The following is a 12,679-nucleotide window of genomic DNA, read 5'->3' as shown; positions in this document are numbered from 1 at the left end:
CCACAGCTGCATATAAACGTGTGTCGTGTGTGTGTGTGTGTGTGTGTGTGTGTGTGTCGTGTGTGTGTGTGGGGGGGAGACGGAATATAACATATTCCATTTGCCATAGAAGCAGAAGTCTAGTAGGAATAAAGCAGAGAAGAGCACAGGAATACTCTTTAGTATACACTCTCACTGTACAGTTTTCTGCTCCGAGGAATATCCCACAGGGCTTGAGGGGACCAAACGGAATAAGGTAACACGGATGATGCCACATGAGCAGAGCTTTGAACAGTAGTGCTTTCACATACAGGATCTCAGTGGGTTCTCAGCCTTCTGAGGGAGGCCGGTTTTCTAGTATCCACATTTGGTGGACAAGCCTGACGCTTGGCCGGCCTGTCTATAGCCATCCAGCTAATGACTGGACAAACTGGAATTAAAATCTAGGTATCCTGGCTCTTAAATACTGACTGTACATTTCCTTTAACCTCCAAGATATGGGCCCTTCTCAGATTCCAAGCATTCACTTTCAGCCTCCATTGGAAACTGTCGGGCCTGTCTTTCATCTACTCATTGTCCCACAGCCAGCTGAATGGAGGATTTTTAGTTCTCATCTATGCTGTTCTACCATGTTTCCCCGAAAATAAGACCTAGTTGGACAATCAGCTTTAATGTGTCTTTTGGAGCAAAAATTAATATAAGACCCAGTCTTATTTTACTATAATATAAGACCAGGTATAATATAATATAATATAGTATAATATAATATAACATAATATAGTATAATATAACATAACAACATAACATAACATAATACTGGGTCTTATATTAATTTTTGCTCCAAAAGACACATTAGAGCTGACTGTCCGGCTAGGTCTTATTTTCGGGGAAACACGGGAGGTGATCACAATCTGTGAGAAGAGTGAACAGAATCCCAGGTACTTCTTCATAAATATTAGGATGTTGGGCTTCGTTTGGTGAGCCATGGGGAGCCAAGAGGAAAGGGTTTTGCATAAGAACGTAAGAGACTGTGTGACAATAACATGAAGCAGAGAAGAGAGCTGTCCTGCACATTGAATAATGGTAACATTGGCCAACTGGCCAGCATAACATTTAGCTAAATATGGTAGTGGTAACTTCCTCAGTGCATGTTGGGTACCAGCTGTATCAGTCAGGATTCTCCAGAGAAACCAAAGCATCAAAGAGATTTATTTCAAGGGATTGGCTTATGCCTTTGTGGGGGTTGGAAACCCCAAAGTCTGTCGGGCAGGCCAGCAGCCTGGAATCTAAGGCAGGATTTGATGCTCTAGTCTTGAGGCGGAATTTCTTCCTTTCTTAGAAACCTCAGTTTTTTTCTCGAAGGCCTTTCAACTGATTGGAGGAGGTCCACATTATCAAGTGTAGTCTCCTTTACTTAAAGTCAACTGATGGTAGTAGATGTTAACCACATCCACAAAATCCCTTCACTGCAACACCTAGATAAATGTTTGAGTAAATAACTGGATACTCGATCCTAGCTAAGTTGACACATAAAACTAACCATCCCATTAGCCAAGGAGGAAAAATTGATATTTCCATCAACTGCCTAAAATCAGCATTAATAAACTGTATGTTTCCAGAGCTACCTTTCTTATAATTTGATGATGAGGAAGTAGGTTCTGCCACCATCAACACATTCTTGGGCGCCATCTTGCTCTTGGAAACCATCTTGCTCTGTCAGTGAAACTAATTTTTTCCCAAGACAACTAAAGATGTCATGAAATACTTATCTTGGGACTACAGAAATTCACTCGATTCTGAACAGAAATTTGTTTCTACCCCTGATTTATACAACTGGTCAACCTGAAGGTAGCCATGCAGATGACAAAGTAAATGTGCCAGGGAAGTAATGTCCACTACCTTCTGAGTGTTTGCTGGGAACCCTTCATCTTTTTTCTCAGTATAAATACTGCCCACCTAAATTAAATTCAGATTGACAAAACCAGGTCACTGTCACCTTGTCCCTAACATAAACGAGACCATACAAGAAAGATTTTTCCCGAAAGAAATTTCACCATTTTCTCCCTCTTTTGCCAGAAAATCTGACTACTGTGTTTACTAGCTCTTGGCAAGCCTGCATAAGGTCCCTGAGAATAAAAAATGGGTAAAGGTGTGGTTAGTTTTGCTGTAGGTATAATTATATCTTGTGGTTGGAGGTGTTGCCATTTGGCAGAGGATAGAAACTTTTACAGGAATAATTGAAGGGCATCCTCACCAACAAGGCTACAAAGATGAAAGGACCCAAACAATTGTTGGCAGGTTGCTCATTCAGGGAAAGACATTCAAACGATTTTTAAATGGAGTTAAAGAGTGGGTACATTTGTGTGCATTTGCCAAAGAGCTTCTCTGAGCACTTCAAACTTCCTGAATTTCCACTCTAAAGATTAAGGTTTAGGTGCCTTCATCATTAGAAAGAAAAACAATAAAATTAACTTTAATTTACCTACAGTTCACACAATGAAGTGTGATGACAACCTAAAAACATCAAGAATCAGAAAATCATACAAATTTAGTTTATTGATTCAAAAGACTTTTTGCTACATAATTTCATTGGGGATATTTTGGGCTTGGCAAGAACGCAGGGCTTAAATACCACTAGAAGGAGAAGTTAGTTACCGCTTTCCCAACATATCATTGGATCATAGAAACTTCCACACATTGTTTAACATCCATAAATTTACAAAAGACAGAGATGCCGCCTGAGATGAAAAGAAGTAGGACTGCAACTCCTTCTCCAAGTTCAAAGATATAAAAATGAAGTAGGATGGACTAGGGTGATACTGACCAAGGCTAGGTGACATGAAAGGACAATAAGGCCCAAGAGGAAACCCACTAAAAAAGAGGGGGAGTCTGGGCTGGTGACAAGAACTATACCATTTTCTCGATTGTTGATGGTGAGTGTTGGTTCTGGGAGTGACTAATGGTAGAATCCCTTCCTACGGGATCAATTTGATATTATCATCATGCTTTGGGGAAAATGGCTATGGATATGAGTAAAAGAGTTCTATCACTCAAGAATTATATTTTATTATTATTCTTTTTGAAGGGATGCTCATGACTAGTATTACAGAGAAGTGTTTCCCTGGTACATTGTTTCCCTGGTACACCCATCTGGGTGAATAAGCAAGTGGAAAATAGGGGGATTGACAGCGGTGCCAAAGGAAATGGATACATTGAATTTACAGGAGATAGTTGCCTGTTTGGGCCCCAACAAAACACAGCAAGGCAGGTGGCACAGTTGATACAGCTCAATGACTTCAGTCTTGCCCTAAGGTGTAAGACAAAATTCTGGCTCTCTAAGAGCATGGTAATTTGGGGATGAGTACTTGAGTCCTTATGAGTATTTAGGAATAAAAAAATATATTAGTTATCCATTGCTATGTAAAACATCACCCCACTATGTAGCAGCCGAACACAAACATTTATTACGTCACAATTTGTATGAGTCAGGAATCCCGGAGTGGCTTACCCGGGAGGTTCTGGGCGAGCCTCCCCTGAGGTCGCAGGCCGCTGCTGCCGGCGGAAGCCGCAGTCACATGCAGGCTGGAGGAGGATCACCTACTACAAACACGCTGTCAACGTCCAGACTCGCCCGCACGGAGGCTCCAATTAAGCCTGAACCCGGAAGCCTTTGATTGGCGGGAGCTGAGCTTCCAGGAACGAGAGGCACCTGGGAGCCCCGGTTCCAGGGGCGGCCGGGGTCCCCAGCAGCAGCAAGACCAACGAGGGAATTGCTGTCGCCACGTTTGCTGCCCCAGGATCCGACTGCATTTCCAGTGGGCCCCGCCAAAGAGGGGGGTATGCAGGGAGTTAGACCCCGCCATGGCGTCAGAGGCCTGCAGGGCCCCAGCGCCCCGCGGCCTGCTGAAAGGGCAGGGGAACTGCCCAGGCGTGTGCGGCTCAGGGATCGCGAACAGTTCACGGGTCCTGAGCGGCCTCATCCCCGGCGCTGGGGGACCCATCACTGGGGTGACTCCAAGGTGTGACCTAACCCAGGGCGCCTGTTGCCCCGGAAGGCATTTCTGGGGGGAACTCGAAAGTCTTGCCAGGGTGGAACGAGATAGGTCTGGCCGGGGTTCCTCCAACAAGAGACAACTGGGAGCCCCGGTGCCACAGGCCGCTGCTCCCCGGGGCCCATGGCAGGAGAGCAAACTGCGCATGCGGGTTCCGCCCGCTCTGCGGTTCCGGGCGGGAATCCCGGACTGGCCGCCACCAGGTACCGGGCCAGGACCTGGTTCAGGAAAGGTTCAGGAGGGGCGGCGTCCCTTTCACGGGCGTTTGGGAGAAACCAGGCATCTGCCAATGTCCAAGCCCGCACTGCACAAAGGCTCCTGTGGCTTGGAAGCCAGGTATCAAGGGAACTCTGAGGTCTTGGTTGGAGGGACCTAGGAGTCCTGGAATGTGACATCTGGGAGTGCAGGTTCCTGGATCAGTCTGCGTCCCCGTCATAAGCACTTCCTTGGATAAGCACTTCCAAATTGGGAGTGACTCTCACCGCCTTTGCAGCCACAGAATCAGATCATGTGTGTGTGGCAGGAGGGTCCCCTCCGCTCAGGAGACTATCCAGCTGGTCAGGCTGGTCCACGACATCATTGGCCTGGAGGGCCCTGGTTGCCCGAGGCCTGCTGAAGGGGTGCGCTGGGCATTTGGGTACCAACCGGTTTAGAGTTGCCAGGGTCTGGAGCAGTTCAAGGGTCCTGAATGGCAGGATCACTGGCAGGCTCTTGGGGCACCCAAGGCAATATTCCCCCTGAAGGCAGAACTGAAGGTGACTCCACTGTCCTGCCAGGACAGCGCTAGTGGCTGGCTGGGGAATCCTCCAGTAAGAGGCAGCTGGGAGCCTTCACTGCTGGAGAAGCCTGGACCTCTCCCCACTCAGAAGTCTACCCAAGCTTCTTTACAACATGGCACCTTCTAAGAGGATAAGCCCCCGCGTGCAAGTGCTTATCAAACGTCCACTTGCATCACATTTGCTACTATTTTATTGGCCAAAGCAAATCACATGGCCAAGCGCAGAGTTACTGTAGGCGGGACTAGACCAGGGCATGCATTCCAGAAAGCATGGTGCTTTGGGGAGTTTCAATGTAACAGTTTGTAACAGCCATTAATTAAGTAGTAACAACTAATATTCACAGTTTTAAAAGTGTTTTCACATTTATTATCTCATTTGAACAATCACCCTTGAGGAAAAAAATAAATGTCACCCCTATTTTACAAAGAAAGAGATTGGGGCTCAGAAATCTGGACAACTAAAATCCCACTAGTAAATGACAGAATTGAGACTTGAACTTAGGTTTTATTACTGAGTCCTGTGTTTTTCTATGATGTCACAGATATCTTCTTTGGCCAGCACAACCTGTGTTTGTTTAATCTTTCCAAGTTTTGAAAATTTGTTGACAAATAAACAAGTAACCATTATTTTTTCCAAATACATTTTCTAGAGCTAAGCTTATTTATTTATTTTTAATTGTTTTGGGGAAAATGTACCCAATTTTCAAAGACTTTGATGTATCATAACAGTTATTAGCAATCCCTAACTAAGCCAGGATGGCTTTTGGGAAGAATACATCTTATATCAAATCCTAAAAGGGGATTTATTTAGACTTTGTGAGGCCCAAAGTTTCTTCTGAGGAACAGAGGTTCTTTTCTACACCTCAGCCTCATGACAAAGCGTTTCAGCCCCCAGACTCCCAGGCCCAAGTTCCTTCAGGCATTTATACTACCGCGCAAATGTCAATACTAACAGACCACAACTAACAGAACTTCTATCTATTACAAGTAGAGTTGAGTTGAGGGCTTATAAATAAAAGTTTATATTGAGAAAGAATCCACAATTATTCTCATTACTGATTGCTATTCCTGGATGTTGGAGAATGTATCACAAGAAGATGATCAGAACTGACTCAGAAATGCTACCTGTGGTGCTGTTGCCATGGCAATCAATGGTCCAAGAACAGAGATCCAGGGGAATTACAACCCTGATTCCCATTAGGAGCTGGAATCCACCACGTGGCCCTCCCTGAATGAGGTGCTCCACTGAGAAACGCCCTCTGTGTTGTCCTGTCATCTGGTTCCATACTCTGGGCCCCCAGCTTCCAGGTGACACTTTTCATTAGGAACCTTAGATGGCTGGGCCTTTGATCCATTCCCTTTGCTTTCCTTGTCACTTTCCTGTTATGGAGAAAAATAAGGAAAACTTGAACTATAAGCCAAATACCTCGGAACTCGCCCTTTTGTAAAGACATCCTTATAAGAAGCTTCTTCTGTAAGCACTCTCAGGCTTTACACTCATTTACCTCCGACAACTCCTCGCTTGACATTCTAACTGCACAGAAGTGAGGCAAATACAAAAAAGTGTCACGGGAGTAAGGGGCAATAGAAAAATAAGTCAGTCTAACCATGGGAGCTCCGTAAAATTTTGGTACAGTAAATCCTCACTTAAGATCATCGATAGTTCTGCGACTTTAAGCAAAATGATGTATAAGGAAATCAATTTTACCAGAGGCTAACTGATAGAAACAAGAGGTGAGTCACTACTGCCTCTCATCAATGTTATAATGAAATGTTATTCCAGGACCTGCTGTACATGAGTACCAGGTGGGAAAAAACTCTTTCATGTGGCCCAAAGCAGGAGCCACCAACTTTCCCATCCCAGGACTCTTGGTGTCCCCTTCAGGATGTCACATACCTTATTTTGTGTTCTATAGTACTCGTTTAACACATACTGATATTTGGGTTGATCAAGACCTAAGAAGACAGCAAATCTTCCACCCAGGAATTCACATGCTAAAAGAAAGAACAAGCACTAGGGTAAAATGAATTCACAATGAAAACTTAGAGTCAGTTGAGATGCCAACAGTTTCGACTTGCCTGCAATTGGTCCATTAACCCTACTTAGCTTTAAGGCTGACAAAAGATTTCAATTGCTCTGGACTTTTCAAAAAAATTCTAGGACTCAAAGGAATGGGTTAAATCTTCTACCTTCACATGGGATGACAGCTAAATTATCCTTTCCAGATGAATATATCAGTAGAGGGTTTCAAAGTAATTAAGAACAGGTACAGCACGGGTCTTGAGCAATCAGATTTGATGATGCCAGTCTCACAAGTATCAGGTGATCATCAGCTATGAGTATACGAGTATTTCAAGTTATATCAAAAATGTCAATCCAGCATCACCAAGACCCAGCTCAGAAATTCTTTTGTGCATCAAGACAACTCCTTCTCAGCAGCAGTTTTAGGTCTTCTTTGTCTGCCTTGAAGCATTTCAAGTAGCAAGATGGCTGGCAGGCCTAGCGCTGTGGTTATCAGAGTCAGGGATAAAAGTTGAATGTGTTAAGTGGTTTACTGGAGGTGTCTCCTAGAAACGTTTTCCTTCCAAATTATAAGACTTCTGACCCCCTATTACAGGACTTTTTGATCCCCTGACTCATTCCACTTCTTGGAATATTACTTAGTGCATCTAAATGTGTTTTCTCTCTTCAAAATTACGCTAGCTCACTTGTCACCATGCCTAATACATGGGTATAAGAGAAGTTTCTAAAATATTAGAATAAATTTTAGGAAGCTTTCCTGTTTGTGACCTACTAGGATTTTTAATGGAAAACATTAATGACTAGTGTCATCCGGGGTCCAGCCCTCTCCAAAGTCTCTGTGTAGAGACCATGGCTCTGACCGCTAGCATATTTATGCCTCCACTACAACCTGGAAGCCCCAAGCAGAAGCACCTGAAGGCCACAGATCTGTCTGGAACCCTGAAGGCAGCTTGATTTCCCATGCATCCTGTCCCCACCACCCTAAGTCAAAGCCCACCATGGAAACCCCTGTGGTCGCCATTCTCCTTCACACTCTCTTATTGCTGTATTGAGTTTTCCTTTTTTTGACTGACCTAATTTCCTAAAGCTCCCTCCCTCCAAACCATTTTACCTCTTCAAACAATCTTTCCATAAACAAAGCACAGAGCTCTCTGGAAGACAGCATTTCTTCTGCCAATCTATTATCGTCGAGGTAAGTTTGGTATTCATCTAGGTCTCCAAAGTAACTTCCAAATCACTAACCCTCCACCCTTATGTAAAATTACTTACTCCTTTAAGACTCAGAGTATCTGACAAAATCACCCCTATCATTACGGTTTACTGTAATTTAAAGACCCACCCTGGTCACGGTCATGGTCTCCAAGCTGGCCTAGGCAGACACACTTTCATAGCGCTCTTGACGAGTCTCCTCCCTATGCCAGCATCCTGACTATCCCAGTCTATAAACCCTACGCTCCTCCTACCCTGGCAATGGTGACAACACATTATAATTATAGGCATGTTTACTGGCCCATATTATCCATTGAATACTGAGTCCCTTGAAAGCAAAGACTGTCATTTTCCTTTGTGTCCCAGAGTGCAGCATAGCACCGAGTATAAACTGGTGCTCAATAAATGCTTATTTAGTGAATGAATGAAGATCACTTCCGAAGACCTGTATTCTATATAATAATTTCTCAGATTTTTGAAGTTATTTTCCTCCCTTTCATATGCACAAGCATATGCAAGTTAGAAGGAAATGAGTATAGATGTTGCCAATCGTGTTTTAAAGAAAAATGGTGAAAAGGAAGCAAAATAAGGTTTAGTATTTCATCTGTTATAAACAGCCATTTAGGCCACGCATCATTTAGGCCCTTGGAGGGGTCAATCAAGTTGTTCTTTATAATAGCGTGATTATGGCAAGGGAACTTGGAACTCTGTCACAGAACACTACTGTGTTTCCCTGAAAATAAGACCTAGCCAGATCATCAGCTCTAATGCGTCTTTTTGGAGCAAAATGATTTTTGGAGCAAAAATTAATATAAGACCCGGTCTTATTTTAATGTAAGACCGTGTCTTTATGATATAATATAACATAACATAACATAACAATACCAAATATAATATAATATAATATGATATAATATAACATAATATAATATAATACCGGGTCTTATATGCGTTTTTGCTCCAAAAGACGCATTAGAGCTGATGGTTTAGCTAGGTCTTATTTTCAGGGAACCACAGTAGTTAAAATAAAGTTGGAAGTTTCTTTAGGTGAAGAATCAATTCAGGGAGAACTGACTATTGCTTTTAAATATTTGAAACTGTGCTCGGAAGAAGAATGTAGACTGGTTTTGTATGGCCTTTGGACAACTAGGATCAATGAGAAGAACTGTAAAAGAAGACGAAATATAAGATAGGATTTATTAACAAGAGTTGGGAAAAGATGGAAGGGGTCTGTCTGAAGATGTGAGGTTCTACGCTCTTGGCCATGTTCCAGCATAGATCTAGAAGAGACCAGATCATCACTTGTTCAGAATGCCATGGAGTGGATTAAACCATTGGAAGTCCCCTCTAACTCGGAGGGTCTGTAAGTCTATATGTAGGACAGAAAAAATAACCTGAGTGGTACTTACTAGAAAATGAGGAACTTGCTATTCGTCCTGCCCAATACCATAGGTAGGGCCCCCATGAAAGTTTTGACTGAAAAAAAAAAAAAGAGAGAGAAATCAAGTTAGAGCCACTAATAACAGGTATGGTGACTACAGAGTCTTTCATGTTGACATTTCAAAATGCTTTAGAATATGTTCCATTTTCTCTCTCATAAATGAGAAAACTAAGATGATCAAAATTATGAGTTGACTATACATGGATCTAGAAAGCAAACCAAGGAGACCCAGGAGTCCCCTTTAAAACTGTATTTTCTACAAACCTTTTCTGGCTTACTCTCTCATCCACTCAGCCCTCATGTTACTAATATTGACATTCTAAGCTTACAGGGTCAAGTGTTGAATTTGTTTTCTGTTCTTTGTCTTCTTCTTCTTCCTCCTCGGTGCTGTATTCTTCCATGATGTCTCCATCAACAAAATGGATAATTCTTTTGGGAGTCGTCCTTTTGGGAGGTCCACTTTTCTCTAGTTCTAACTGCTGGAAACTGTCTTTTTCCATAAGGAAACAAAAAAACTAGTAAATTAAAAATAGGACACCTTAGAGCAAGTTGCACAGGGCAGTGTTTATATAGCTGAGAGGTGTTATTTTCAAGATGGTAAAGACAGAGAGTTCAGATGTAATCACAGCTGTGATCTCATCAATTCTTCAAATCCAAGAGAGGCCTGTTCATTTCTGTACCAAAACGGGAAAGAGTCGTTTAGTAGTGGAACTTGAGTCTTAAAACAAAAATTTCAACAGGGTTCTCTTACCCCTTATTAATTAAAACCCACAACTGCTGGTAGGAAGTGGCCATCGCCCTGCAGAACTTGCTCAACCATTTCAGTAAGTATTGAGAGGCAATGTATGTAGTGGTTAACAGTACAGGTTTTGCCCAGATGGGAGAAAGTATTTGCCAAGTATACATCCAGTACAGAACTTATTTTCAGAATATATAAAGAACTACTGCAATTCAATAGGTAAAACACAAACAATTCAATTGGAGTATGGATAAAGGATTTGAATAGCCATTTTACTAAAGACTTACAGATGCCATATCAATTCAGGAAAAGATGTTCAATGTACTAGTCATTAGAGAATGCCAACTGAAACCCCAGTGGGGTAACATGACATCACTAGAAGGCTAACTTTAAAAAGACTAACAATACCAGGGGTTGAGTAAGTGAAGCAACTAGAACTCCCATATATTATTATTAGATATGACCTAGGAAACTGCTATGACCACTCTGGAAAACAACGGGGCAGTTTCTGAAGAGTCAAACATATCCTTACCATATAATCTTGTAATTCCATGCCTAGATATTTATTTACCAAGAGAAATGAAAACATATCCACCTAACAGCTTTATTTGTAATAGCCCCGACTTGGAAACAGCCCAAATGTCTATCAACTGGCAAATAAATAAACAAAATGTGGCTATTCAATGGCATACTGCTCAGCAATGGAAAGTAACGGACAACTAATATTTGCAACACTAGGAAGAAATCTCAAAAGCATTATGCTAAGTAAAAGGAGCCAGCCACCGTATATTATAAAATATCATTTATGTGAAGTTTTTTAAAAAGACAAAATTATAGTAGCGGAAAACAGATCAGTGTTTGCTAGGGGTGAGAGGATGGTGAGGGAAGAGATTAATTCCAAAGGGACAAAAGGGGAACTTTTAGGCATGATGCAAATGTTCTGATAGATAACACGATTGTAGTGGTGGTTACTCAACTGTATACATTTGTCAAAATGAATTCTAGATTTAATGTTGATTTTATTGTCTTTTATTAAATCTCAATAAAGTTGACAAGCTTGGAGCCAGACTGCCTAGGTTCAAAATCCTATTACTTATTATCCCTGTGTCTTGGTTTCCTCATCTATAAAAGGAAACCATTTTAAATTGACCATTTGTGTGAATGTGGTAGCAACTTTATAAAATTGAGGAGTGAAGACACATAAAGACACATAAACACTGTTCTTAGCAAATCGTGTTCCATGAAAGCTAGTTATCATTAAGAACCTACCACTAACTCAACGGTATATATGGATCAAGCACTATTCTCATGTGGTAAGCACACTATTGTCTTAATTTTTAATATAGTTTAAGATTATATCAGCAAATATGGCAGACTGAGTTGATGGGGAAAAATCTCTCTTTTTCCAAATACACAGACATACTGGATAAAATTAAGCAAAACGTTAGTGGGGGGAAGAGAGAGAGAGAGAGAGAGAGAGAGAGAGAGAGAAGGAAGGAATTGAAGACCAACCATATGCTAGGCATAATACAATTGCAAAAGTAAACATTGTCAGTGCCATGAGAAATAAAACATTCCACAACAATCAAAAGCAAATAAAACACATTCAAAAAGCAACTCACCTACAAAAATCCCTCTGCTTTTCCTTTCATTGCTTTAATTGGTTATGTTTGGTTTTTAAAGGAGTATGAAGTTTGGTGCTAGAAGTTGTTGGGTAGATGATAAATTACTAAAAAGCTGGGCTGAGGCCACACAGGACCTCCGAGTGATATGCTGACGTGGAAGTGTTCTCTTGCGTGTCACTTATCGGGTGGAACATGTTTGAGTTGTGGGAAGGTGAGTTGTATTTACACATTCACCAGTGGCACTCAAATTTTTCTTCATGTTAGAATCACCTGGAGGTTTTTTTCATTCCAAGGCCAGGCTCCATCTCAGATGACATAAATCACCATCTCTAGGGCTGGGACATGGGCATTGGTTATTTTGGAAGCTGCCCAAGTGATGCCAATGTGCAGGCAAGTTTGGGGACCAGTGCCCTCGGGAGAGTGGGAAAGGATGTAACTTCTAAATTGAAACAGACTTGTGATTCAGTGATTTATTTTTCTCGAGGTTTTTTGCTTTCTGCTTTCTGAGCCCCTCTCCCTGCCTTGCCCCAAGCTAAAAGCCTTAAATATTAAAAGATAAGGCCCAACAGTGTCAGCATAGGCAATCTACGCCTCTCAAAACCATCTCCCAACTCATACATTTCCAAACCAAATGAAGTACCCCATCCCAACACCTGGCTCCCCTATCACCTTACAGACTAAAGGACCTGTTGGCTTTCTGAAATACCAGTTTCTTTTCTAATAGTGTTGTGCATTACACAGACATATACATCTTTTAATTCAGAGGGGCTCCAAGGGTGTTGGGGGGGAGAGAGAGCAAGAGAGCAAGATAGCGAAATGCAGTTGTTTAGTGG

General features: G+C 42.0%; 1 protein-coding gene across 2 annotated transcripts; it reads right to left on the bottom strand.

Annotated features, from left to right (window-relative positions):
• Nucleotides 1–5,272: 5,272 nt before the first annotated feature.
• Nucleotides 5,273–12,046, bottom strand: FAM177B (family with sequence similarity 177 member B). 2 transcript variants are annotated; one of them, XM_033099382.1, is made up of 5 exons: nucleotides 11,844–12,046; nucleotides 9,812–10,156; nucleotides 9,451–9,517; nucleotides 6,707–6,804; nucleotides 5,273–6,189 (listed from the first exon to the last, which is right to left on the bottom strand). In XM_033099382.1, exons 2-5 carry the CDS (start codon nucleotides 9,980–9,982, stop codon nucleotides 6,082–6,084), a joined length of 444 nt encoding a protein of 147 aa, XP_032955273.1. In that variant the 5' UTR covers nucleotides 9,983–10,156; nucleotides 11,844–12,046; the 3' UTR covers nucleotides 5,273–6,081. The 2 variants fall into 2 exon arrangements, with proteins under 2 accessions (XP_032955273.1, XP_032955274.1); XM_033099383.1 differs by lacking the exon at nucleotides 11,844–12,046 and having other exon boundaries at nucleotides 9,812–11,648.
• Between the last annotated feature and the right edge of the window lie 633 nt (nucleotides 12,047–12,679).

The sequence above is a fragment of the Rhinolophus ferrumequinum genome, chromosome 27, assembly GCF_004115265.2.
Source record: "Rhinolophus ferrumequinum isolate MPI-CBG mRhiFer1 chromosome 27, mRhiFer1_v1.p, whole genome shotgun sequence".
Classification (NCBI taxonomy): domain Eukaryota; kingdom Metazoa; phylum Chordata; class Mammalia; order Chiroptera; family Rhinolophidae; genus Rhinolophus; species Rhinolophus ferrumequinum.
Note: the sequence above shows the minus strand (reverse complement) of the source record. Positions and strands in the feature narration are given on the sequence as shown.

Excerpts from the sequence above, each read along its gene's own strand:
- FAM177B (XM_033099382.1), bottom strand. The coding sequence starts at position 9,982 with ATGGAAAAAGACAGTTTCCAGCAGTTAGAACTAGAGAAAAGTGGACCT. Across the intron at positions 6,805-9,450 it reads AGCAAGTTCCTCATTTTCTA|CATGTGAATTCCTGGGTGGA; the intron begins GTAAGTACCACT and ends TCTTTCTTTTAG. Across the intron at positions 6,190-6,706 it reads ACTATAGAACACAAAATAAG|GAAAGTGACAAGGAAAGCAA; the intron begins GTATGTGACATC and ends TCTCCATAACAG.